This window comes from Indicator indicator, chromosome 26 (genome assembly GCF_027791375.1).
Source record: "Indicator indicator isolate 239-I01 chromosome 26, UM_Iind_1.1, whole genome shotgun sequence".
In the NCBI taxonomy this organism is placed as follows: domain Eukaryota; kingdom Metazoa; phylum Chordata; class Aves; order Piciformes; family Indicatoridae; genus Indicator; species Indicator indicator.
The window spans coordinates 11,211,656-11,237,971 of record NC_072035.1 but is presented as its reverse complement, the minus strand read 5'-3'; the positions used below and the strand labels follow the sequence as shown (position 1 = coordinate 11,237,971).

Sequence of the window (26,316 nt, the reverse complement as noted above, 5' to 3'; positions counted from 1 at the left end):
ATAGTTGGAGCCACCTCAATAACGCTGGGGTGTAGGAGCTTGAACTGTGTCTCAGCTCGAGGGCTGGGGGAACCCTTCTGTGAGAAGTGGAGCAGAAATTGCTCCAATCCCTCTCCACACTTGCTGCTGCACCACCAGCTTCATAAATTAAAGAGGCAGCCCTGGTGGCTTCTGTTGGCTTTTTAAGGCTGAGATCAAAGGAGCTGAGAGGTGACAAAACACTAATGGGCTGTGAACAAGGGTGGTTCCATGCTGCTGTTTATTGTCCTGCTCGGCAGGAGGGACACTTCCCATCGCTAGGGAAACCTTTAGAGCCTGAAGTGGAGTGAAAGCTGCAAGCATGGGGTTGTTCCTCCAGCTCTCGACTGGTAAAAGCCTGGCCACCAAAGCCCCACTCCACCCTGGGTTTCAAGCAAGGACCAGCATCTGCTGCCTGTGCTGTCTGTGTCATGGTTTTCAGCAGAAGACTGAAGCCCAGGAACTCCCTGTCCATCCTTGTCTCTCCCAACAGTTCCTGTTTGGTTGGAAGAGACCTTTCAGACCATCCAGTCCAAGCACTAACCCAGCACTGCCAGGTCACCATTAAACCATGGCCCTCAGCACCACATCTCCATGGCTTTGAAACCTCTTCAGGGATGGGGACTCCACCACTGCCCTGGGCAGCTTGGGCCAGCCCTTGACAACTCTTTCTGGGGAAGAAATTGTTCCTCATGTCCAACCTAAACCTCCTCACCAGGGTGGTCCAGGGCTTCCAATGGATATTGCAAACCTTCAGAGTCAGCCTTTAGCTTGGGATTTATGGATGAGCAGAGAATGCAGCAAGATGGGATGAGACCATCTCACACTTGTGCCTTGTGAGATGGTCTCTGAGGGAACTGGGGTTGTTCAGCCTGGAGAAAAGGAGGCTGAGGGGAGACCTTCTAGCTCTCTACAACTTCTTGGGAGGAGTTTGGAGCGAGGTGGGAGTTGGTCTCTTCTCCCAGGCATCAAGACAGGATGAAATGGAACAGCCTGGAGTTGCCCCAGGGGAGGTTTATGTTGGACATGAGGAACAATTTCTTCCCCTGGAGGGTTGCCAAGGCCTGGCCCAGGCTGCTCAGGGCAATAGTGGAGTCCCCTCCCCTGGAGGGCTTTCAGTGCCCTGGAGATGTGGTGCTGAGGGCCATGGATTAGTGGTGCCCTGGCGGCGCTGGGTTAGCAGTTGGACTGCATGACCTTGGAGGCACCTTCCAACCCAAATGATTCAATGAGCCAACCTCTGCTCCGTGCCTCAGCCTCAGAGAAGATGATTTTTCCCCAGCCAAAGGCAAAAGCAGGGCCTGATGCAGAACTCAGAAGGCATCTGGAAGCCAAGGGGAGCTCTGCAATCCGCCATTCACAGCGCAGCAAATGACACACAACAATAATTAGGGAAGATTACACAGCAATTAACATGATTACAATTATGCTAGTTGAAATAATTTCTAGAATAAAACCCACACATGCCTTGCAGCACAGGACCAGGGATGAAAGTGGGGCTTGGGTGCTTTTTCTGGTGGCTCAGAAAGGCAGCCAAGACGACTCCACTCCAGGGAGTGAAAAGACTCTGGCCTCATTTCTGTCAGAAGAGGGTTTTCTTGTCATCTACAGAGGAGCTCCCAGTCCCCCATGCAATGATCTGCTTTTGACACCACCATGTTCAAAAATAGATGTGTTGGATCCCCACCAGCCCTGGGACACAGAGCAGAAAGGAGGAGGATCACAGAATCCCAGCGTGGTGAGGGTTGGAAGAGAGCTCTAGAGATCATCTAAACCTAACCCTGCTGCTACCTGCAGTGCCCCAGGACTGGAGCTGCAGGGACAGAGCCAGTGTGACCCTGGGCACCCCACATTGTGCCCCAGGCACCCCTGGGCTCCCCCAGGGCTGGAGCTATCCCCTGCACACCCACCATGAACCCACACTTCAGTGACAGCAGATTAAATCCTTCAGGATCTCAGTTCTCCTTCAAAGCCACAGCTCAGCTTTGTGTTCACTGAATCCCAGCATAGTGAGGTTGGAAAGGACCTCTGGGGATCATCTAGTCCAACCCCCCTGCTAAATCAGGGGCACCCACAGCAGCTTGCCAGCTGGGTTGGAATCTCTGCAGAGAAGGAGACTCCACAATCTCTCTGGGCAGCCTGCTCCAGGGCTCCAGCACCCTCACACCAAAGAAATTTCTCCTCATGTTCAGGTGAAACCTCCTGAGCTCCAGTTTGGCTCTGTTGCTGGGGTGATGCCAAGGCCATGGTGTGGTAGATGCAGAACCCAAGAGGCACAGCTCAGGGCTGCAGGTCCATCCTCTGCCTCACCTCAGGACCAGCCTCTCTATCATAATGCAGCCTGGCCCAGAGCAGGATGAATCCATAAAGGATTGAACTGGCTTCCTAAGGGAAAACCTGATGGTTTAAGGGGTGATGGCTTTAAACTGAAAGAGGGGAGATTTAGATTAGTTATAAGGAACAAGATCTTCACTGTGAGGGTGGTGAGAGCCTGGCCCAGGCTGCCCAGAGAGGTGGGAGATGCTCCATCCCTGCAGCCATTCCAGGTCAGGATGTTTGGGGCTCTGAGCAACCTGCTCTAGTTGAGGATGTCCCTGCTGACTGAAGGGAGGGTTGGCCTGGAGATCTTGAAACCTCCTCCCAGTTCAAACCAGTTGTGATTGTGGCCTTCCAGTATCTGAAGGGGGCCCACAAAAAAGCTGGGGAGGGACTTTTTAGGGTGTCAGGGAGTGATAGGGCTAAGAGGAATGGAACAAAACTAGAAATGGGTAGATTCAGGTTGGATGTGAGGAAGAAGTTTCTCACCATGAGGGTGGTGAGACACTGGCACAGGTTGCCCAGGGAGGTGGTGGAAGCCTCATCCCTGGAGGTTTTTGCAGCCAGGCTGGATGTGGCTGTGAGCAACCTGCTGTAGTGTGAGGTGTCCCTGCCCATGGCAGGGGGCTTGGAACTGGCTGATCCTTGAGGTCCCTTCCAACCCTGACAATTCTATGATTCTATGATTTGATGATTCCAGTTCTGCAGTCTGCTGTATTTATCCAGGCTTGGCCCTGCTGCCCAAGACTTTGTCCAGACATTTAAATAGCAGAGAATTAAAGAAAAGGTGACCTAAGCCTCCTGTAGACTGCCACAGAGCAGCCTTCTCTGCTCTCCTCTGGCTGCTGGCAGCTGTTTGTTCAGCAAACATCCCACAGGTCGTGCAGGGAAGATTCATTTTTCATTACTGGCTGCTGGTGTAAGACAAAGGAATCTTAATAAGGATGAGCTGGTTCTGCTGATCTCCTTTTTATTACCTTACCACCCCCCCTGGCCTCTTGCTTTGCATTTCTCATCACCTCCTCTCCACTCTTTCCATCTTAAATTAGCTGAAGCCAAACAGAGCAAAGACATCAGGATTTGTAGGTCACCTTTTTTTGTGACCCCCTTCCCTGTCCCCACCAGCCAGGATGGAGGAATCATCACACCAGCTGCAGGTCTTGGTGCAAATTGCCTCTCCCTGGGGACAGCTGTTAAAGGCTGGGGATAGCTCTGCACTGGAGGGTCTCTCAGATGAGCACCCAGCTGAGGTGGCCCTGATTCATTGAATCATAGATGGTGGGAGGGGACCTTTAAAAGTCACCTGGTCCAACTCCCCTGTGGTCATCAGGGACATCATCAAGTAGAGCAGGTTGCTCAGAGCCCCAGCAAGCCTGACCCTGACTGTCTCCAGGGATGTGGCCTCAACCATGCCCCTGGGCAACTGGTCCCAGTGTTCTACCACCTCAATCCACACTGGGCACTCACTGGGCCCTGGGCAGCCCTGCCACCAAGCCCCCCAAGGGTGGCACTGGGAGCCAAGAAGATGAAGTCTGGCCATGCAGGTGCTTGGGCCACTCTCCAAGTCCCTCACAGCTCATTAGCTTCAAGAACCAAGATATTTCAGGTGTGCAACAAGCAGTGAGCAGATGGAATACAAATCCTCACACAGGCTGCAGAACCTCTTTAAATTATCCCTGCAGGGCACATCAAGAGCTCTTACAATGCTTGCAGCCTGGGTTTGATGGAGTGACTCTCACCTGGTGTCTCACTGATCCTGCCATGCCAACGGCTACCTTCCTTGAGTTAGAATCACAGAATCAGAGAATCAGTCAGGGTTGGAAGGGACCACAAGGCTCAGCCAGTTCCAACCCCCCTGCCATGGCCAGGGACACCTCACACTACAGCAGGCTGGCCAGAGCCCCACAGCCTGGCTGCAAACACCTCCAGGGATGGGGCCTCAACCACCTCCCTGGACAACCCATTCCAGGCTCTCACCACTCTCATGGGGAAGAACTTCTTCCTCACATCCAGCCTGAATCTCCCCACTTCCAGCTTTATTCCATTCCCCCCAGTCCTATCACTACCTGATAGCCTAAAAAGTCCCTCCCCAGCTTTCTTGTAGCCTCCTTCAGATATTGAAAGGCCAGTGAGTTGGCGTTTGGACCTTAAACCCCTTAAAATCCTTCCTCCACCTCCAGCAAGAAGCAGAACCAAAGCACCCCCCAAACCCTGAGCCAGCATCTCCAGCACCCCACAATGAGCTGTGGGGACTGCCCTGCCCCTGAGAAGCTGCAGCCATGCCACCATGGTGCTCCTCCCTGTGCCAGGGGACACATCACCCATACAGGGAGACTTTGTTTTGTCCATGAGAAAATAAAAGCCCAAGAGAGGACCTGGGAGCCTCTGAGGACATGCAGTGGTTTGGGGTGCTTAGCTCTGCTGAAAGAGTTATGGGGTCCACCCCCCTCATGTTCTACCCTCTGTGTGTCTGCAAGTTGCTGGAGTTGGCACCAGGCAGCTGCAGTTTCCCTGGAGGAAGCTCTGGTGGTGTCCTGTGCCAGGGAGCAGACACACGTCTGTCACTGCTGGAGGTGGCTGTCACCAGCATGAGCCTGGGGGGCCCTGGGGGTCCCTGACCTCAGATTCTGGGGGTCCCCTGCACAGTCCCTGGGGGTCCCTTACCTCAGATTCTGGGGGTCCCCTGCACAGTCCCTGGGGGTCCTTACCTCAGATTCTGGGGGTCCCTTGCACAGTCCCTGGGGGTCCTTACCTCAGTTTCTGGGGGTCCCCTGCACAGTCCCTGGGGCTCCCTTACCTCAGTTTCTGGGGGTCCCCTGCACAGTCCCTGGGGCTCCCTTACCTCAGATTCTGGGGGTCCCTTGCACAGTCCCTGGGGCTCCCTTACCTCAGATTCTGGGGGTCCCTTGCACAGTCCCTGGGGGTCCTTACCTCAGTTTCTGGGGGTCCCCTGCACAGTCCCTGGGGCTCCCTTACCTCAGTTTCTGGGGGTCCCCTGCACAGTCCCTGGGGGTCCCTTACCTCAGTTTCTGGGGGTCCCTTGCACAGTCCCTGGGGCTCCCTTACCTCAGATTCTGGGGGTCCCCTGCACAGTCCCTGGGGGTCCCTTACCTCAGTTTCTGGGGGTCCCCTGCACAGTCCCTGGGGGTCCCTTACCTCAGATTCTGGGGGTCCCCTGCACAGTCCCTGGGGGTCCCTTACCTCAGTTTCTGGGGGTCCCCTGCACAGTCCCTGGGGGTCCCTTACCTCAGATTCTGGGGTTCCCTTGCACAGTCCCTGGGGGTTCCTTACCTCAGTTTCTGGGGGTCCCTTGCACAGTCCCTAGGGTCCCTTACCTCAGTTTCTGGGGGTCCCTTGCACAGTCTCTGGGGGTCCTTACCTCGGTCCCTGGCTGCTGTGGCTGCCAATGGACTGTGCTGAGATGCTCCCAGCCACGCTGGTACCCACAGAGGATCCTATCCAGGACTTGATGCTCTCTGCAGGCTCCAGGCTGAGCACAGAGCCCACGCTGGAGCAGGCATCCCTGGGGGGGGAGGAGAGAACCATTCAGCTCCAGGAGAAGAGACAGGAGGGCTGGCAGCACTGGGGAGTGGTCCTGGGCCCTGTGTGAGGGTGAGGCTGGGGGGGTCTTATATGGCTCCAGCAAAAGCATCTCCAGCTGGTGCTTTGTGCTCTGGCTGGTTTGTGGCACAGCCTGGATAAACCAAAGCTCTCCTGGTAGCCTGGTCCCTGTGCCATTGCTGCTGCCATTGTTGCCCTCAGGTGTCTGTAAGCAGTGGGTAGGAGAACCCTGCTGCTACCTGCAGTGCCCCAGGACTGGAGCTGCAGGGACAGAGCCAGTGTGACCCTGGGCACCCCATTGTGCCCCAGGCACCCCTGGGCTCCCCCAGGGCTGGAGCTACCCCTGCACACCCACCATGAACCCACACTTCAGCTGCAGCAGATTAAATCCTTTGGAATCTCAGTTCTCCTTCAATGCCACAGCTCAGCTTCATGTTCACTGAATCCCAGCATGGTGGGGGATGAAGAGGACCTCTGGGGATCATCCAGCCCAAGCCCCCTGCTAAATCAGCAGCAGGATCACAATGTCCAGGTAGGTTTGGAATCTCTCCAGGGAAGGAGACTCCACAACCTCTCTGGGCAGCCTGCTCCAGAGCTTCAGCAGCCTCACACCAAAGAAGTTTCTCCTATTCAAATGGAACCTCATGGGCTCCAGTTTGTGCCCATTGCCCCTTGTCCTGCCATGGGGCACCACCATGGTCCTTTCTCAAAGGGCAGCCTGGTGAGGGCACCCTGCCTGGTTTAGCAGAGGGAGCTCCTGGGAAATCTCTGGGCATGGTGGGGCACAGAAAGCCAGCACATCCACAAGCTGATCTGCACCCCTTCCCACGGGCAGCTGGTGGTGCACAACCCATCTGGCAGCTCCCCAGGGCTCACTCACGTCTCTCTCCTGGAGCACAGCGACTCCCGCGTGGTCCCCACGCTGCAAGGGCAGACAAAGAGAGGGTCAGCAGAGTGGGTGCTGCTCACAGGCTCACAGGGTGTTAGGGGTTGGAAGGGACCTCCAAAGATCATCCACTCCAACCCCCCCTGCCAGAGCAGGATGGCTCCCACAGCCACCCTGAAGCAGCAAGATGAGTGCCTTCCCAGGTGACACATCCCTCCAACAGCCCAAGCTGTGTGTGTGCTCCAGGAGCTCCCATTTGCAGATTAGAGTGGGTTCATAACATGGAATCATAGAATCAGTCAGGGTGGAAAAGGCCTCTGAGGTCCTCAAACCCAACCATCAACCCAACACCACCCTGAAGAGGCAAGATGAGTGCCTTCCCAGGTGACACATCCCTCCAACAGCCCAAGCTGTGTGTGTGCTCCAGGAGCTCCCATTGCAGATTAGAGTGGGTTCATAACATGGAATCATAGAATCAGTCAGGGTGGAAAAGGCCTCTGAGATCCTCAAACCCAACCATCAACCCAACACCACCCTGAAGAGGCAAGATGAGTGCCTTCCCAGGTGACACATCCCTCCAACAGCCCAAGCTGTGTGTGTGCTCCAGGAGCTCCCATTTGCAAATTAGAGTGGGTTCATAACATGGAATCATAGAATCAGTCAGGGTGGAAAAGGCCTCTGAGATCCTCAAACCCAACCATCAACCCAACACCACCCTGAAGAGGCAAGATGAGTGCCTTCCCAGGTGACACATCCCTCCAACAGCCCAAGCTGTGTGTGTGCTCCAGGAGCTCCCATTTGCAAATTGGGTTTATAACACAGACTCATATAGAATCAGTCAGGTTGGAAAAGGCTTCTGTGATCCTCAAACCCAACCATCAACCCAACACCACCCTCAAGCCAGCAAGGAGATGAGTGCCTTCCCAAGTGACACATCCCTCCAACAGCCCAAGCTGTGTGTGTGCTCCAGGAGCTCCCATTTGCAGATTAGAGTGGGTTCATAACATGGAATCATAGAATCAGTCAGGGTGGAAAAGGCCTCTGAGATCCTCAAACCCAACCATCAACCCAACACCCACCGTGACCACCAGACCGTGTCCCAAAGTCCCACAGTGACTCAGTTTCTGAGCACCCCCAGGGGCGGTGGCTGCACCACGGATTCAGACAGAGGGTGGTCTCCAGAGGGAGCAAGTGCCCTTTGCAGCCCCTCCCTCCTCCTCCTCCTCCTCCTTCCCCTCCCTGGCCCCTCCCTCCTCACCTCTCGGCGTCGCTGTCGTCGCTGGAGCGCAGCTCCTCCAGGGCCACCTGCAGGTCAGCGATGCGGCGGATGGAGGTGCCCAGGTCTGCCTGCAGGACCTGCCGCACGGCTGCCAGCTCTGCCAGCTGCTGCTCCTGTGTGGGTGGCACTGCGTTAGAGCCCGCAGCCCAGCACAGGCTCACAGGCTGTTAGGGCTTGGAAGGGGACCTTTGAAGATCATCGAGTCCGACCCCCCCCTGCCAGGGCAGGACCAGAGGATCCAGCAGAGGTCACACAGGAACACATCCAGATGGGGCTGGAAAGTCTCCAGAGGAGGAGATTCCCCAACCTCCCTAGGGAGCCTGTTCCAGTGCTCTGTGACCCTCACAGTGCAGAAGTTCCTCCTCCTATTGAGCTGGAACCTCCTGTGCTGTAGTTTATATCTATTGCCCCTTGTCCTATCCCAGGGTGCAAGTGAGCAGAGCCTGTCCCCTCCCTCCTGACCCCCAGCCCTCAGATATTTATAAACATTGATTAAATCCCCTCTCAGTCTTCTCCAGACTAAAAAGCCCCAGAGGTCCCCACATCCCGGGGAGGAGAGCAAGGGGTCTGCTGATGCTTCCCCTACCCTGGTGCTTGTTGTGTCCTGCCAGGGCTGGCTCCAGGGACCTGGGGGAGGAATCACCCCCTGAACCAGTCCAGGTGAGGGGGTGACCTGCTGGAAAGCAGCTCTGCAGAGAAGGACCTGGGAATGCTGGGGGACAATAAGTTGCCCATGAGCCAGCAATGTGCCCTTGTGGCCAAGAAAGCCACTGGGATGCATTCAGAAGAGTGTGACCAGCAGGTCAAGGGAGGTTCTCATCCTGCTCTGCCCTGCTCTTCTGAGGCCACTGCTGGAGTCCTGGATCTAGTGCTGAGCTCCTCAGTTCCAGAGAGACAGGCAACTACTGGAGAGAGTCCTGTGGAGGCTACAAAGATGCTGAGAAGCCTTGGAGCATCTCTGTGAGGAGGAAAGGCTGAGAGCCCTGGGGCTGTTGAGCTTGGAGAAGAGCAGCCCCAGAGGGGATCTGCTTAGTGCTCAGCAAGAGCTAAAGGACCTGTGGGAGGCAAGAGGATGCCCAGCATGAAAATGAAGCCCTTGTCAGAAGGTTGATAAGAAAAATCAGAGCCACAATTCATAGTTTAAACTGCAGGGTCAGAGACCTTGAGAGACCTTCTGGCTCTCTACAACTCCCTGAAAGGATGTGGGAGCCAGGTGGGGTTTGGTCTCTTCTCCCAAGGAACAAGTGTTAGGATGAGAGGAAAGAGCCTCAAGTTGCACCAGGGGAAATTTAAGTTGACCATGAGGAACAATTTCTTCCCTTTGAGAGTTGCCAAGGCCTGGCCCAGGCTGCCCAGGGCACTGACGGAGTCCCCAACCCCAGAGAGGTTTCAAAGTCGTGGAGATGAGGTGCTGAGGGCTTAGTGGTGACCTGGCAGTGCCGGCTTAATGGTTGGGCTCCATGATCTCAAAGATCTCTTCCAAACAAAACAACTCAATGAAAAGAAAACCTCTCTGCAGAGCAGAAGAACCCAGGTGGCTGCACGGACCCAGCCTCACCCACAGCCGGCTGGCCTCGTGGCGCGCCGGGCATGCTGAGCATCAGAGCCCCATCAGAGCCCCATCAGAGCCCCATCAGAGCCCCAGGTCCCTTCAGCTAGGAAGGAAATCTTTGTGCCATGTGGAGCAGAGAGGAGGAGAGAAAGCAGGAGCTGCAAATGCAGCGTGACTGAGGCTGCCAGCTGTAAAATTGCCACGGCGGCGGTGACAAGGTGAGGGATGATCCGCAGCGTGGGCTGCCACAGGGCATGGAGCAGGAGCTGGCAGCGTGTCAGAGGAAATCATGGAAGGCCTGGGATCAGCAGGAGAAGGGGCCTGGGGTGGGGGAAGAGCATCTCAGTTCATCAAAGCATGCAGAGAAACATCCCAGCTGGGGCTGCACAGCGTCGCGGTCCTGCTGGAGGCTGCTGAGAAACTGAGTGCTGCCAAGAAGGTCTCGGGAAGTCAGTGCTCCACAGCCCCTCTCCTTCCCTCCCAGCTTGAGGAAAGGACTCAGTCCAGTGTGGAAATTCTCCAGCCCATTCCATTGTGGAAATTCTTCAAGTCGTAGAACCATAGAAACACAGAACCCCTGCGTGGCAGGGGTTGGAAGAGACCTCTGGAGCTCACCCGGTCCACCCCCAGCAGCTTGCCCAGGATCACAATAGCCAGGAGGGGTTTGGAATCTCTGCAGAGAAGGAGACTCCACAACCTCTCTGGGCAGCCTGCTTCAGGGCTCTGGCACCCTCAAACTAAAGGAGTTTGTCCTTCAGGTCAAGTGAAACCTCCTGGGTTCCAGCTTGTGTCCCTCACCCCTTGTCCTATCGCTGAGAAGAGCCCAGCCCCATCCTCACGACCTAAGGCATCTGTGGACAACCCACTGTCCAGGCAGCAGAGATGCTCCCCACACTGGGGTCATCCTCAGGAGCAGCTGGGGGCTCAGGAAGGGGCACACAGTGAAACACTGACCCCTGAGAGGAGAAAATCATAGACCCATAGAATGGTATTAAGAGACCTTTAAGTTCACCCAGTCCAATGATTCCCTAACTCGAGGCTGGTGCTAAGCCATGTCCCTCAGCACCACATCTCTGTGCCATTTAAATGCCTTCAGGGGTTCAGCCACCTCCTTGGGGAGCCTGTTCCAGTCATGGAGTCACAGACTAGCATGGTTTGGAAGGGATTTTTTTAAAGCTTATCTAATTCCTCTGCAGCCAGCAGGGACATGTGCAACTAGATGAGGTGCCCAGATCTCCTGGGCATATCAGCCATGGGTGCCCTCAGCTCCCACAGGCCTTTAATCAACACAGAACCATGTCTATAGACAGCTGAAGGGTGGGTGCCAAGAAGAAGAGACAATCTTTTTGCAGTGCTGTCCTGTGACAGGACAAGGGGCAATGGATTCAAACTGGAACCCAAGAGGTTCCATCTGAACAGGAGGAGAAGCTTCTTTGCTGTGAGGGTGCTGGAGTCCTGGAGCAGGCTGCCCAGAGAGGTTGTGGAGTCTCCTCTGGAGCCTCTCAAGACCTTTGGGGATGTGTTCCTGTGTAACCTGCCCTAGGTGATCTGCTTTGAGAAGGGGTTGGACTCGCTCTCCAGAGGTCCCTGCCAAGCCCCACCATTCTGTGAGTCTGTGAGAGAGTGGTCGGGGCTGGAAGGGACCTCTGGAGATCATTGAGTGCAAGGGGAGAGAGCCCCAAGCCTGGGCTGGCTACATGCCTGTGTTGATCTGTTTGCAGCTGTGGCACCAGCAGTGACACCAGCAGCAGCTCAAAAGCTCAGCCCTGACAAGAGGCTCCATTGAACCAGCTCCTCAGCCCCAGGACATGGCACAGATTAAACCCAGTTCAGTGGCTGCAATCAATTCCCTTCCTCAGTTCTGCTGCTGTGAAGCTGGCAGTGACTGGTGGGGAGGCAGCTGGACAGCAAGCCATGCACAGCCCTCCCAGTCCCTCAGCCCTGCTGCTTCTGCTGATGGCCAAACACACCTGCAAGAGTGGTCAGGCACTGGAACAGGCTGCTCAGGGAGGTGGGGGAGCCACCATCCCTGGAGGGGTTTAAAAGACAGGTGGCTGTGGTGCTGAGGGACACAGGTTAGTGGCAGTGGCTTAGCAGTAGTGGTGGGGTTGTGAGCTCTAGGCAAGCAGTTGGATGTGATGACCTCCAAGGTGTCTCCAGGCCTCAACAGACTCAGGGATTCTCAGGCAAGAAGCATGAGCTCTGCACCAGGCAAGGACAGGAGGGGACATGGGCTGACAGCTCCCAGGGAGAGCTCAGTCCTGGGAAAAATTACTGCCCCACTCCATCCTCACACACACCATAGGTGAGACCCCACTACCACCACCTTCTGGAGCAACACTGAGGCTTCCCCCTGGTTCACCTTTCCCACCAGGTAGAGAAAGGTGCTCGAGCCCCTGGCATCCTGCATGGCACTATAACCACCAGTAGGTGGCTGGTCAGAGCCCACCTGGAACTGGGGGAAGAGGAGACACTCAGCTGGCAGCTCCCTCTCTCCCACCCCCTCATCTTTCCATCCCTCCACATCCCCAGCTTTGGTTTTTGTTGCCTCTCTGGAAAAGGATTTCTCAAAGCTGCTTTTCTTCAGAGCTCCTCTTTTCATCTCCTTTTGTCTGGGAAGCATTTGAAGCCCAGTTAAAAAGAGCTGAGCTAAAGCAGCAGTGAAATAATTAATGGGACTCTAGAGGAGGCTGAGGCAGGAGCCACCCAGCACCACGTCCTCAGCACCACATCCTCAGCACCAGCTTCTGTTGTTGTTGGGGCTTCTGCTGTCACAACACAACCTCTGCAAGCTCCCCTCCACCCCAAGTGAAGTGTGAGCTAATTAGCCCAGGTTGGATTGCTGCTGCTGCTGCTGGAATAATTCCACCTACACCTGCAGAATTAATCAATCATTATTCCTTTTAATTAAGTAATTAACGTGCAGGCTTTCAGAGAGTTTGGAGTGACAACATTTTTTTGCAGTTGAAGGTTGGAGTGAGAAGGAGACAGCAGAACTGTGGTGTTCCTGGTAATTGGGGTGAGGAGCTACAAGTGCTGAAGAGCTCCTGAAGGATTTGCTTTGTGAGTGGCAAAGCAGAAATCAAACGATTGCTGTACAGCCTCCAGCACCCAACCTCACCTGCAAGCACTGCTTGAGCCTCCACTGCTGCTCCTCCAGCACCCAACCTCACCTGCAAGCACTGCTTGAGCCTTCATTGCTGCTCCTCCAGCACCCAACCTCACCTGCAAGCACTGCTTGAGCCTCCACTGCTGCTCCTCCAGCACCCAACCTCACCTGCAAGCACTGCTTGAGCCTCCACTGCTGCTCCTCCAGCACCCAACCTCACCTGCAAGCACTGCTTGAGCCTTCACTGCTGCTCCTCCAGCACCCAACCTCACCTGCAAGCACTGCTTGAGCCTTCATTGCTGCTCCTCCAGCACCCAACCTCACCTGCAAGCACTGCTTGAGCCTTCATTGCTGCTCCTCCAGCACCCAACCTCACCTGCAAGCACTGCTTGAGCCTCCACTGCTGCTCCTCCAGCACCCAACCTCTCCTGCAAGCACTGCTTGAGCCTTCACTGCTGCTCCTCCAGCACCCAACCTCACCTGCAAGCACTGCTTGAGCCTCCACTGCTGCTCCTCCAGCACCCAACCTCACCTGCAAGCACTGCTTGAGCCTTCACTGCTGCTCCTCCAGCACCCAACCTCACCTGCAAGCACTGCTTGAGCCTTCACTGCTGCTCCTCCAGCACCCAACCTCACCTGCAAGCACTGCTTGAGCCTTCATTGCTGCTCCTCCAGCACCCAACCTCTCCTGCAAGCCCCTGAACCAGTACAGGTATGGAGGTGACCTGCTGGAAAGTGGTTCTGCAGGGAAGGCCCTGGGAGTGCTGGTGGTCACCAAGTTGCCCATGAGCCAGCAGCAATGTGCCCTCGTGGCCAAGAAGGCCAGTGGACTCCTGGGGAGCATGAAGAAGAATGTGGCCAGCAGGTCAAGGGAGGTTCTCCTGCCCCTCTGCTCTACCCTAACCAGGCCACAGCTGGAGCCCTGGGTCCAATTCTGAGCTCCTCGGTTCCAGAGAGACAGGGAACTACTGGAGGGAGTCCAGGGGAGGCTCCAAAGATGCTGAGGATCGTGGAGCATCTCTGTGAGAGGAAAGGCTGAGAGCCCTGGGGCTGATGAGCCTGGAGAAGAGCAGCCCCAGAGGGGATCTGAGCAATGCTCAGCAAGAGCTAAAGGAGCTGTGGGGGCAAGAGGCTGGGGCCAGACTCCTGTCAGTGGTGCCCAGGGACAGGACAAGAGGCAATGGGCACAAACTGGAACCCAGGAGGCTCCATCTGGACAGAAGGAGAAACTTGTTTGGTGTGAGGCTGCTGGAGCCCTGGAGCAGGCTGCCCAGAGAGGTTGTGGAGTCTCCTTCTCTGCAGAGCTTCCAAACCCACCTGGCCATTGTGGTCCTGGGCAAGCTGCTGTGGGTGCCCCTGCTTGAGCAGGGTGGGGTTGGACTGGATGATCTCCAGAGGTGTCTTCCAACCCCCACCATGCTCGGATTCAGGAACTCTGGGACTGGCTCCCTTTGATCCTAGTTGTCCTTACAAAGTCATTAGCTCCTAAAGGAAAGAGCAGCTCAGAAAGACCCTGGAGCAAGTGGTGCTGGGACCAAGGGCTGCAGGGACATCAGAAGGTTTAACTGGGACCCTGCTGGGAGCTGTGGGTTTGCCTGGGTGGGAGCATGGCATTGCTGGCTGGAGGCACAAACAGCTCCTGCTTCGCTTCTCAAGTTCATTGCAAGCAGCAAAGAAAAAAAAAATTAAAAAAAAAAAATCAAAAGCAGAATCTTTCAAGCTTGTAAATGAAAAAGAAAATCTCAGAGAGATGAAGCTGTGATGTCTCCAGCACGCTGGGCTGGCAGGAGATAACAGGGCTGAGGGGATCTGCAGCCCAAAAAGAACAAGGTGGGGGAGGAAACAAAAGGTTATTTACAGAGTGAATCTCACCTGCCTCAACAAAAAACTAAACTAAATTAAAACCAAAACAAGAAGTGTGGGAAGAATCTGAAGAAGATCTTCACACCTTCCCTTTGGGTTTCAGGCAAAAGAGTTAATTATCATGCTGAGGAATTCCACAGCTTCAGTAAAGGAGCCTGGATTTAAGATAGCCCCCACCAGACCCCCACGGCATGGCCCAGTGGTGGGGCTCCAGAGGTTTAGGGAGCTGCCCATGCAGGGAAGCTGCAGGAGATCCACACTCCAGCTGCCACCCTAGCAGCTGTACTGTAAGCCCAGGCTTCAGCCCAGCAGGATCAGCCCCTGCTTTGCCCTGGCCATCCCACAAGCTGTCTTTTCACAGCATCTCAGGGGTCCTGCCCACGTTTGAACTCCCATCCCAGAGCTCCCACCCTGGAGCTTCCATCCAGAGTTCCCATAGGTCAGACTGGGTTGGGCTGGAAAAGGACTTCTAATGCTCATCCAGTCCAACCCCCTGCAGGCAGCAGACCCAGCTAGCTGCAACCAGAGCAGGTTGCTCACAGCCCCAACCAACCTGCCCTGCAATGGTGCCAGGGCTGGGGCATCAACCTCCTCTCTGGGCAACCTGGGCCAGGTGCTCACCACACTCACTGTGAGAAGTACCCCAAGCAGCTGAGCCAAGGCCTCTTGCAAACACACCCTTGTCTCCCTGAGCTTTGTTGTCGACCATCTCCCCATCTCCAGAGCACCACAGCCCAGCACCCAGCACCATCCTGCCCTACCAGCAGCCTCAGCAGGCAAAGCACAGCTGCAGGCTGGTCCCACTGGCAGCAGTGGTGGCTCATTGACCTACACCACCTTGCTTCATGCCTGCTCTCAGCCTCAGCTCCATCCTTCCCTGTGCCACAGCCTGCAGTTTCACCAGGGGATGCTTGTGTTGGGACAAACACAGACTCATAGAACAGTAGGGGTTGGAAAGGACCTCTGGAGATTGAGTCCAACCCCGCTGCCTTAGGGTCACCTAGGGCAGGTCACCCAGGAACACATCCAGATGGGGCTTGAAAGCCTCCAGAGAAAGGAAGAGACTCCACAACCTCTCTGGGCAGCCTGTTCCAGGGTTCTGTCAGCCTTACAGGAAGGAAATTTTTCCTCATGTTGAGGTGGAACCTCCTGTGTTCCAGTTTGTATCCATTGCCCCTTGTCCCATCAGAGGACACAATCCAAAAGAGCCTGGCCTCTTCGTCTTGCTCCCCAGCATTAATAAGAGCTGCTCTCTCTCTTCTCTTTCCCAGACTAACATGAGCTCATGTGCATACACGAGGGGCAAAGCCACCAGGGCTGGTCCTTAAGCTCCTCAGGACTGACTCCAAGTTGGAAATCCATCTCCCACTCCCCATAAGACTCAGTTTGTGCTGGGGCCTGAGGGGATCAGGCAGCTGGGTCTGGGTGTCAGCACAGCAGCTGAGCAGTGAGGAGCTGTCACAGGCTGGGATCCAGGTTTTCTTGGAAGAGGAGCTCCAGCTCCATGGAGGAGATCCAGTACATGCAACCAGAGCAACAACCAAGGCCAAGTACTTCCCTTCCACTGGAAAACATCCCTCCCTCACTGCAGCAGCACTGGCCTTGGAAGGTGTCCAAAGCCTCTTCTCCTCAGAAGCTTCATCAGGCAGAGCCATCTGCCCAGCAGATAGCTCAGCAGCTCCCATCCCTGCTTCCTGATGGATTTTCCCTGTGAAATCTGCCTCCCAGAGATGGGCTGAACACAAGGGAGGGAGGGAAAGAGCTGGCCTGAGCCTGGTTGGAGGGGTGGGATGGGATCTTCAAGTGCCTCCAGCACTGCTAAGTAGGAGCTGTGAGAATAAAATCCCTTAACTAGAGGCATCAGGACACAAGGTGGGATCTGTGTGTGACCAACAGCAGCTGAAGCTGAGCCAGCAGCGTGCCCAGGTGCCCAAGAAGGCCACCAGCATTTTGGCCTGGATCAGCATGAGTGTGACCAGCAGGACCAGAGAAGTGATTGTGCCCCTGAAGTGGGGCACACCTCCAATACTGGGCTCAGTTTTGAGCCCCTCACTCCAAGAAGGTCATTGAGGGGATGGAGCAGGTTCAGAGGACTGCAGCAAAGCTGGTGAAGGGTCTGCTGAGGAGCAGCTGGGGTTGTACAGCCTGGAGAAAAGGAGACTGAGGGGAGAGCTCCCTGCTCTCTACAACTCCCTGAAAGGAGGTTGGAGCCAGGTGGGGGTTGATCTCTTCTCTGAAGGAACAGGCAACAGGATGAGAGGAAATTGCCTTAAGTTGCACCAGGAGAGGTTTAGGTTGGGCATGAGGAACAATTACTTCCCCTCGAGAGTTGTCAAGCTGCCCAGGTGACTGATGGAGCCCCCATGCCTGGAGAGGTTTCAAAGCCATGGAGATGTGGTGCTGAGGGCCGTGGGTTAGTGGTGAGCTGGCAGTGCTTGGTTAAGGGTTGGACTCCATGATCTTAAAGGTCTCTTCCATCTGAAGCACTTCCATGATTTGTGATTCTGACTCACCCCACACGATGCTTTTGTCCCTCCAACCACATCTCCTAACCCTCCACAGCGTGGGGCCAGGCCACCACCTCCCATCTCTTTATCACAATGGATTAGAAGGAACCAAGTGAAGGTGCAGGCCCTGACTGGAGTGGTGTGGAGTGAATAATTGATGCAGCATTTATAATTGATGGGGGATTTAACAGCAGCAGAGCCATAAGTGGCTCTCTATTAACTATTGATGGTCTCCAGCAGCTTCTCCACAGGTGTGGCCAGGCTCCCAGATCACAGCCCTCCCCTGATGTTTTATTGAAGGGCTCTCAGGAGCTCACACAACCTGGGTGAACACCTCTGCTCCCAGGGAACACCACAGCATAGAATCATGAAGGTTGGAAAAGCCCTCTAAGATCATCCAGTCCAACCATCAACCCAACACCACCATGCCCTCTAAACCACATCCCCAAGTGCTCTGGCCCTCTGAGTGCTCCCCAAAAGCCAAAGCCAAGGTTAGCAAGACCCATGAAGTCATGGAGGAGCAGCCCACATCTCATCTCCAGCTCCAAACAACCAGCACACAAAGCACCACACAGAAAATGGCTTGGGACCTCCAGGCCAGTCTGCAGGATATGGACAACCTGGGCCAGGCACTCACCACACTCAGTGTGAGAAGTACCCAAAGCAGTCCAACCCCCTGCAGTCAGCAGGGCTAGCTGCAACCAGAGCAGGTTGCTCACAGCCCCAACCAACCTGCCCTGCAATGGTGCCAGGGCTGGGGCATCAACCTCCTCTCTGGGCAACCTGGGCCAGGTGCTCACCACACTCACTGTGAGAAGTACCCCAAGCAGCTGAGCCAAGGCCTCTTGCAAACACACCCTTGTCTCCCTGAGCTTTGTTGTCGACCATCTCCCCATCTCCAGAGCACCACAGCCCAGCACCCAGCACCATCCTGCCCTACCAGCAGCCTCAGCAGGCAAAGCACAGCTGCAGGCTGGTCCCACTGGCAGCAGTGGTGGCTCATTGACCTACACCACCTTGCTTCATGCCTGCTCTCAGCCTCAGCTCCATCCTTCCCTGTGCCACAGCCTGCAGTTTCACCAGGGGATGCTTGTGTTGGGACAAACACAGACTCATAGAACAGTAGGGGTTGGAAAGGACCTCTGGAGATTGAGTCCAACCCCTTGAGTCCAACCCACTGCCTTAAGGTCACCTAGGGCAGGTCACCCACGAACACATCCAGATGGGTCTTGAAAGCCTCCAGAGAAAGGAAGAGACTCCACAACCTCTCTGGGCAGCCTGTTCCAGGGTTCTGTCACCCTGACAGGAAAGAAAGGGAAGGGGAAAGGGCAGCAGCAGCAAGCTCCTCCCACTAGGACCCCCCTCCCCCTCCCCAGCACCCCCTTACCAGCTCCACGCGCCGGCGGCTGGACTCTAGCTCCCTCTGCACCAGCTCATCCATGTCAGCCTTCATCTCCTCCATCCTCCTCTGGTAGTACCTGCTGTTCTCCTTCTCCCGTGCCTCTGCCTCAGCTGCCTTCTCCAGCTCCTCACCCATCTTGATGATGCTGTCTCGCAAGCGCAGCACCAGCACCTGGCAAGAAGGGGGCAAGGGCAAGCCTGGGAGAGCTGATCAGAGGATTAGAGGGATAGCAGGTTGGAAGGGACCTCAAGGACCATCTCATGAAGCTCTCCATCAGCATCAAGTGATGTGAAGAGCCCTCCAGCCTGTGCCCCAGAGCCAGCCACTGTGATTATCATTATCAAGCACCTCTCTGAAGCCTTGTGAGTGGTGCTGGCTGGCTGCAGTGGGTGCAGACCCCAGCGACCCCACTCCAGCCCTGCACACAGCTCTGCAACCACCACAACAGGCAGCACAGGACCCACAGCAGCTCCTGAGGCTCCCACAGGGCTAGCTGCTGCACAGGGGCATTTTCTTTGCCCTGGGCTCATTTAGGCAGAGCAACCTGGAGAAAGGTGTCAGCACAGACATATCCTGGGAGACATATCCTGCCAGGAGAAACACAGAATCACAGAAACATTCAGATTGGAAAAGACCCTCAGGGTCACCAAGTTCAACCCAGAACCTTACTCTACAAGGTTCACCTCTAAACCATAGCCCCAAGCACCACAGCCAAACCACCTTCAAACACATCCAAGGCTTGGGGACTCCACCACCTCCCTGGGCAGCACATTCCAATCCCTGACCACTCTTGCCATGAATAAAGGTTTCCTAATGTCCAGTCTAAATTACCTAATCACAGCTTGAGGCCATTCCCTCTTGTTCTGTCACTAATTACCTGTGAGAAGAGACCAGCACCAGCCTCTCTACAAAGTCCTTTCAGGTAGTTGTAGACAGCAAGGAGGTCTTCCCTCAGCCTCCTCTTTTTCACACTAACCATCCCCAGCTCCCTCAGTCTCTCTTGATAAGATTTCTTCTCCAGTCCCTTCCTCAGCTTCCTTGCCCTCCTCAGCACTGGCTCCAGCACCTCCACATCTCTCCTGTATTGAGGTGCCCAAAACTGGACACAATACTCAAGGTGTGGGTTGGAAAAAACCCTTAAGGTCATCAAGTCCAACCATTCTCTCTCAAGTCTGGGGCTAAACCATGTCCCTCAGCACCACACCTCTGTGTCTTTTAAACACCTCCAAGGATGGGGATCCAACCACCTCCCCAAGAAAAGGGTCTCACAGCAGAGGTGTTGATGAATGGGGACAGTGACATGTGATCAGGCTTGAGGTCCTGGCTTCTAGATGATGGTAGAGCAGAGGGATGCCTGTTGGAAAGGTGCTGAGCAGTCAGGACATGTCCTGCTCGATGCCCAGAGGCAGTCTGTTCCTCAGGGTATTTGTAGCACCGAGCCCACAGCTGGCTGTCAATAACCACCACGGTGAAGCATGTGGGGTCAAACCTGATCTGGTCCTGAGCAACCTCATCTCGTTGGAGATGTCCCTGCTCACTGCAGTGGGGTAGGACAAGCTGACCCTTGAGAGTCTCTCCCAGCCCAACACACTCTGTGGTTCAGTGATAGTGGCAGTGCCAATGACCAGCCCCAACCACAGGAGAGCTGGCCCAAGACCTCCCCCATCCCTTCCCACCCCTTCCCAGATGCTCCTTCCCCCAAAGCCGAGGCGGTGGCATCGCTGCCCTGGCCTTTTGCAGACGAGCTGCACCTCCCCAGGGCTCCACATGGCTCCTGTGGGTGGGGAAGGGCTGGTGGTACCTCAAAACGCTTCATCTGCACAGCCTGGAAGTCCAGCTGGCTCTCCAGGTCCCGGATGCGAGCTTCCTGCCGGCTGACGATGGAGCGCTCGGCCGGGCACTGCTCCAGCTGTGCTGCTCGCGCCTGTGCTGCCTGCAGCTGGGGGAGGATGGGCTGGGTTAGGACCTCCCCACCCAAAATACCTCCCCAGGCCCACCCCCTCACTCTCCCACCCGTCCCTCATCCTGGTGTGACCTGCAGCAAGGACCTCTCGTAGAATCCCAGAATGGTTTGGGGGGGAAGAGACCTTAAAGAGCATAGAATCCCAGAATGGTCTGGGGGGGAAGAGACCTTAAAGAGCATAGAATCCCAGAATGGTTTGGGGTGGAAGGGACCTTAAAGAGCATAAAATCATAGAATGGTCTGGGTTGAAAGGGATCTTAAAGATCATAGAATCATAGAATGGTTTGGGGTGGAAGGGACCTTAAGGATCATAGAATCCCAGAATGGTTTGGGGTGGAAGGGACCTTAAGGATCATAGAATCATAGAATGGTTTGGGGTGGAAGGGACCTTAAGGATCATAGAATCCCAGAATGGTTTGGGGTGGAAGGGACCTTAAGGATCATAGAATCATAGAATGGTTTGGGGTGGAAGGGACCTTAAGGATCATAGAATCATAGAATGGTTTGGGGTGGAAGGGACCTTAAGGATCATAGAATCATAGAATGGTTTGGGGTGGAAGGGACCTTAAAGATCATAGAATCATAGAATGGTTTGGGGTGGAAGGGACCTTAAGGATCATAGAATCCTAGAATGGTTTGGGGTGGAAGGGACTTTAAGGATCATAGAATCATAGAATGGTTTGGGGTGGAAGGGACCTTAAGGATCATAGAATCATAGAATGGTTTGGGGTGGAAGGGACCTTAAGGATCATAGAATCCCAGAATGGTTTGGGGTGGAAGGGACCTTAAAGATCATAGAATCATAGAATGGTTTGGGGTGGAAGGGACCTTAAGGATCATAGAATCCTAGAATGGTTTGGGATGGAAGGGACCTTAAAGAGGATAGAATCCCAGAATGGTTTGGGGTGGAAGGGACCTTAAGGATGATAGAATCCTAGAGTGGTTTGGGGTGGAAGGGATCATCTAGTTCCAACCCCCCTGCCATAGGCAGGGACACCTTCCACTCGAGACCAGGTTGCTCAAGGTCCCATCCAACGTGGCCTTGAACACCTCCAGGGAGGAGGCACCACAACCTTCCTGGGCAACCTGTTCCAGTGTAAAGAATTTGGGGTGCAGTGGAAAGCATCATCTTCCTGCTGCTAACAGCACACAATGAATGCATGGCACAGATGGGGATTTGGGCATGAGAAGTGTGGTGGCCAGAGGAGACATGTCTGGGCGCTTTTGTCATGGAGGACAGCAGGTGTGAAAATGCCCAATTTACACCTGCATGGAAAACTGCCTGGACTGAATCATGGAATCATAGAGTTGTTTGGGTTGGAAAAGCTCGTTAAGATCACTGAGTCCAACCATTGACCCAGCACCACCATGGCTGCTGAACCATGTCCTCAAGTGTGTTCACACCTTACATGAACACCTCCAGGGATGGGGACTCCACCACCTCCCTGGGCAGCCTGTTCCAGTGCCTGACCACTCTTACAGGAAAGAAATTTTTTCTCATCACCAACCTAACCCTCCCCTGGCACAATTCCAGACCATTTCCTCTCCTATCACCTGTGAGTAGGTAGAAGAGACCAACCCCACCTCATTCCAGCTTCCTTTCAGGGAGTTGTAGAGGTTGTGGTGAGTGGGGGTTGGTCTCTTCTTTCAGCTTTTCCTTCAGCCCTTACACCAAGGTCTCCCCACACCCCACCCCATTACAGGTTGGGTTCAGGTTTGTACTGGCCCCAGAACCATGGGAATTTGTCTCCTTTTATCTGGGCTGTCTCTAAGGCAGTGAGTCCTGCTCCTGCTTCCTGGGCGGGCAGCTTAGCCATGCTCCAGTAAAGCACTGCAGTTGATGGGATTGCTGGTGTGGTTTAAATGGAATCCAGGAGCTCCAGGAGGGTGAGAGAAGCTGCAGAGACAAGGCAGCATGGCACCTGCTGGGCACCCACCACCGAGGCACCCCAACCCTGGGTCAGGCCCTGCCTGGGGTCAGCCCCACCTTGGATTCAGCTCCCAGCTCCATCTGAGAGTCAGACCCATCCTGGGATCAGCCTCAGCCCAAAATCAGTCCCATCCCTAGGTCAGCTCTAGTATGGGCTCAGCCTCACCTTGGGTTTAGACCCATCCCAGGGACAGTTTCATGCCAAACTCAGCTCCATCCCAGGGTCAGCCTCATTCGTGGGTCAGCCCCACCCTGGGATCAGCCCCACCTTGGGATTAGCCTCATCCCAAGGTCAGCTCCATCCTGGGATCAGCTTCCCGCCAGGGTCAGCCTCATCACAAAACGCCATCCGCGGTTGGCACCAGTGACCCGATGGGCACAGGCCTCAGAAGATGCCCAGATGGCTCTTGCTGCTCAGCTGTGGGTGCCAGGGGCTGGGGAGGACTTACCTTCTCCTGAAGGCTCTGCTTTTCTTTCTTCACATCCTCCACCTGTGCCTGCAGCTCCCGGATCTGAGCGATATCCGTCGCCGACTGCAGAAAGAGGAAGCCCAACAGTGGGAGCAGACCCCAGAGCTTGGATCAGTGGGCACATGCCACAGGGAATGTGGTGCCAAAGGCTTGCTCATGCCAGCACCTCCTACCACCAAAACAATATGCTGCTGAAGGAGCTTCCTTCTCCTGACTCAGTGCAACTTCCCTAATTTTTGAGACAAATGCTTGGAGATCAGGACAGAAAGCACAGTGTCAAGGTGGTTTCTGTCTCCAGGGTCCTTTCAGACACAGGCTCTTGGCTCCACAACACCATGCAAAGGGCACCAGACTGAGTTGTCCATCTCACTGGCTCCCCTGAGAGCCTTAGGGTCCCTCAGCTCCAGGTACAATCCTTTGGGAGAACCTGGTTTGCTGCTCAGGAAGCCCCAGGGCTGCCTGTCAGCACTAAAAAGTCAGCACTAAAAAAGCTCTCCATGAGAAAAGAAGAGTGAAAGAAAGAGAAAAGAGGATCCAGAGAGGGATGCTGGAGGATTTCCTAATCATTGGAACCAAAGCCAAGACATCTCTTGAAAGAAGACTCAAAAATCATGGGTGAGAGGAACCAGAGCCATGAGCCACCCTTTCCTCTCACCACAGCATCTGTTTCCTGGGGCCCCCTCCCTGTGTCCCCTGCTGGTGATTCCCTCCCAGGGAGGGGGCTGCTGTCCCTCCCCTGCCCCAACTCCCACCTGGGCAATCAGAGCCTTGTGCTTGTCCATGAGCTCGTTCAGGTCTTCCTGGTCCTCATCAATACGCTTCAGGAGGTCAGCTCTCTCGTGTTGCAGCTGGCACAGCTGCTCATCCACCTGCAGGAGGGTCCATGGGGGCACTGGCTCACACATCCCATGGGATAACCATAGCCTGACAACACCCAGACCACGGCATCCTCAGGGGCATGCTGCCACCAGCCTCCAGACCCAAAATTGCACCAGGAGAGGCAAAGGGAGCTCCTGGGTAGCTGCAGAGGGGAACTATAGAATGCTCATCCCCTTCAGTGTCCACTGCTGCCCAGGCCAGTGGTGGAGTCCCCATCCCTGGAAGGGTTTCAAAGCCCTGGAGATGTGGTGCTGAGGGCCATGGTTCAGTGGTGCCCTGGCAGTGCTGGGTTCACAGTTGGACTCAATGACCTCAGAAGCCATGCCCAAGCTTACTGAGTTGATAATTCTGATGATTGCTCTCAGAGAGAGGTAGGACTGTGCCCACCCCACTCCCACCTCATTACATCTCCACAAACATACCAAGGTCTTGTTTCTGTTGAGGGTCTCCAGCTCTGTGTGCAAGTTCTCCAGCTCCAGGGCTGCTGTCTGCTGGGACCTCTGGGCCTCAGCACACTTGGCTTCACTCTCTTCCAGCTGAGAAAAAAAAAATGGGACAGATCATAATTAAAGGTGGAGAAACCACATGCTGCTACTGCTGCTGGTGTTCTTCCTGCACATCCATGTTCATGTACACCTCACCTCCAGGGCATTTTCTCCTGCTAACACAAGCAGAAACTTGACCTTTCAACACCAGGCCAAGTAGTTTGGAGGTCTGAGCAACCTGCTGTAGTTGCAGATGTCCCTGCTGACTGCAGGGGTGTTGGACTAGATGACCTTTAAAGGTTCCAACCCCATCCATGACCAGCCCTGGCATTGACCTTTCCCCTGCCACGATTTCACTCAGTCTCCAGATAGTTTAATCAGAGGCAAACACATCTCCAGCACCTCTCATTAAATCATCTGACTCACAGAACAGGTTTGGGTTGCAAAGGAGCTTAAAGTTCCTCTAATTCCAACCCCTCATACCATGGACAGGGATACCTTCTGCTAGCCCAACTTGCTCAAGGCCACCAGCTTCCAATTCCCTTCACAGAGCAGAATTTTCCACTTGGGAAGAATAAATTGCAGTCACCCAACCCCCCTATTCACAGAATAACAGAATCACAGAATCACGGAAACATTCAGGTTGGAAGAGACCCTCAGGGTCACCAAGTCCAACCCACAACCCTACTCTACAGGGGTCACCCCTAACCCATAGCCCCAAGCACCACAGCCAAATCACCTTCAAACACAGCCAGGCTTGGGGACTCCACCACCTCCCTGGGCAGCACATTCCAATGCCTGACCACTCTTGCCATGAATAAAGGTTTCCTAATGTCCAGTCTAAACCTACTCAGTCACAGCTTGAGGCCATTCCCTCTTGTTCTGTCACTAATCACCTGGGAGAAGAGACCAGCACCAGCCTCTCCACAATGTCCTTTCAGGTAGTTGTAGAGAGCAAGGAGGTCTCCACTCAGCCTCCTCTTTTTCACACTAACCATCCCCAGCTCCCTCAGTCTCTCTTCATAAGATTTATTCTCCAGACCCTTCCCCAGCTTCCTTGCCCTCCTTTGCCCTGGCTCCAGCACCTCCACATCTCTCCTGTATTGAGGTGCCCAAAACTGCACACAGTATTCAAGGTGTGGCCTCCCCAGAGCTGGGTACAAGGGGACAATCACCCCCCCACTCCTGCTGGACACAGCATTCCTGATCCCAGCCAGGATGCCTTTGGCTTACTTGGCCACCTGGGCACACTGCTGGCTCATATTCAGCTGCTTGTCCATTAGCACCCCCAGGTCTCTTTCTGCCAGACAGCTTTCCAGCCACACTGCCCCAAGCCTGTAGCATTGCTTGGGGTTGTTGTCACCCAAGTGCAGGGCCTGGCATGTGGCCTTGTTAAAGCTCATCCCATTAATGGTGGCCATGGATCCCATCCATCCAAGCCCTCTGTAGAGCCTCCCTACCCTTGTGCAGATCAACACTCCCACCTATGCTGCTGTCATCTGCAAACCTATTGATGACACGCTCTGTGTCTTCACCAAGGTCATCAAGAAAGATGTTGAACAGAAGTGGACCCAGCACTGAGCCCTGAGGAACATCACTTGTGACTGGCCACCAGCTGGGTTTAACTCCATTGACCACTACTCTTTGGGCCCTTTCACAAAACAGAGTGTGTGTGGATAAAGGTTACCAGCTCCCAGTGCTCCATCCAGCAGAGTGTTTGCTGGACAAAGGCTACCAGCTCCCAGTGCTCCATCCAGCAGAGAGCTGGATAAAGGCTACCAGCTCCCAGTGCTCCATCCAGCAGAGAGCTGGACAAAGGCTACCAGCTCCCAGTGCTCCATCCAGCAGAGAGCTGGATAAAGGCTACCAGCTCCCAGTGCTCCATCCAGCAGAGAGCTGGACAAAGGCTACCAGCTCCCAGTGCTCCATCCAGCAGAGAGCTGGATAAAGGCTACCAGCTCCCAGTGCTCCATCCAGCAGAGAGCTGGACAAAGGCTACCAGCTCCCAGTGCTCCATCCAGCAGAGAGCTGGATAAAGGCTACCAGCTCCCAGTGCTCTATCCAGCAGAGTGTTTGCTGGACAAAGGCTACCAGCT

The 26,316-nt window shown here is 54.8% G+C and overlaps 1 protein-coding gene across 1 annotated transcript in view; it reads right to left on the bottom strand.

Moving 5' to 3' along the window:
- The window catches only part of MYO18B (myosin XVIIIB), an 83,721-nt gene that overhangs the window by 3,373 nt on the left and 54,032 nt on the right, over positions 1-26,316 (bottom strand). Inside the window, exons 34-41 of the mRNA XM_054392567.1 lie at positions 24,158-24,271; positions 23,609-23,725; positions 22,836-22,919; positions 20,295-20,432; positions 18,479-18,664; positions 8,040-8,173; positions 6,776-6,817; positions 5,714-5,857 (exon numbers count right to left, since the gene is read on the bottom strand). Of these exons, the coding sequence (XP_054248542.1) occupies positions 5,714-5,857; positions 6,776-6,817; positions 8,040-8,173; positions 18,479-18,664; positions 20,295-20,432; positions 22,836-22,919; positions 23,609-23,725; positions 24,158-24,271 (959 nt within the window). The remainder of the gene's footprint in view (positions 1-5,713; positions 5,858-6,775; positions 6,818-8,039; positions 8,174-18,478; positions 18,665-20,294; positions 20,433-22,835; positions 22,920-23,608; positions 23,726-24,157; positions 24,272-26,316) is intronic.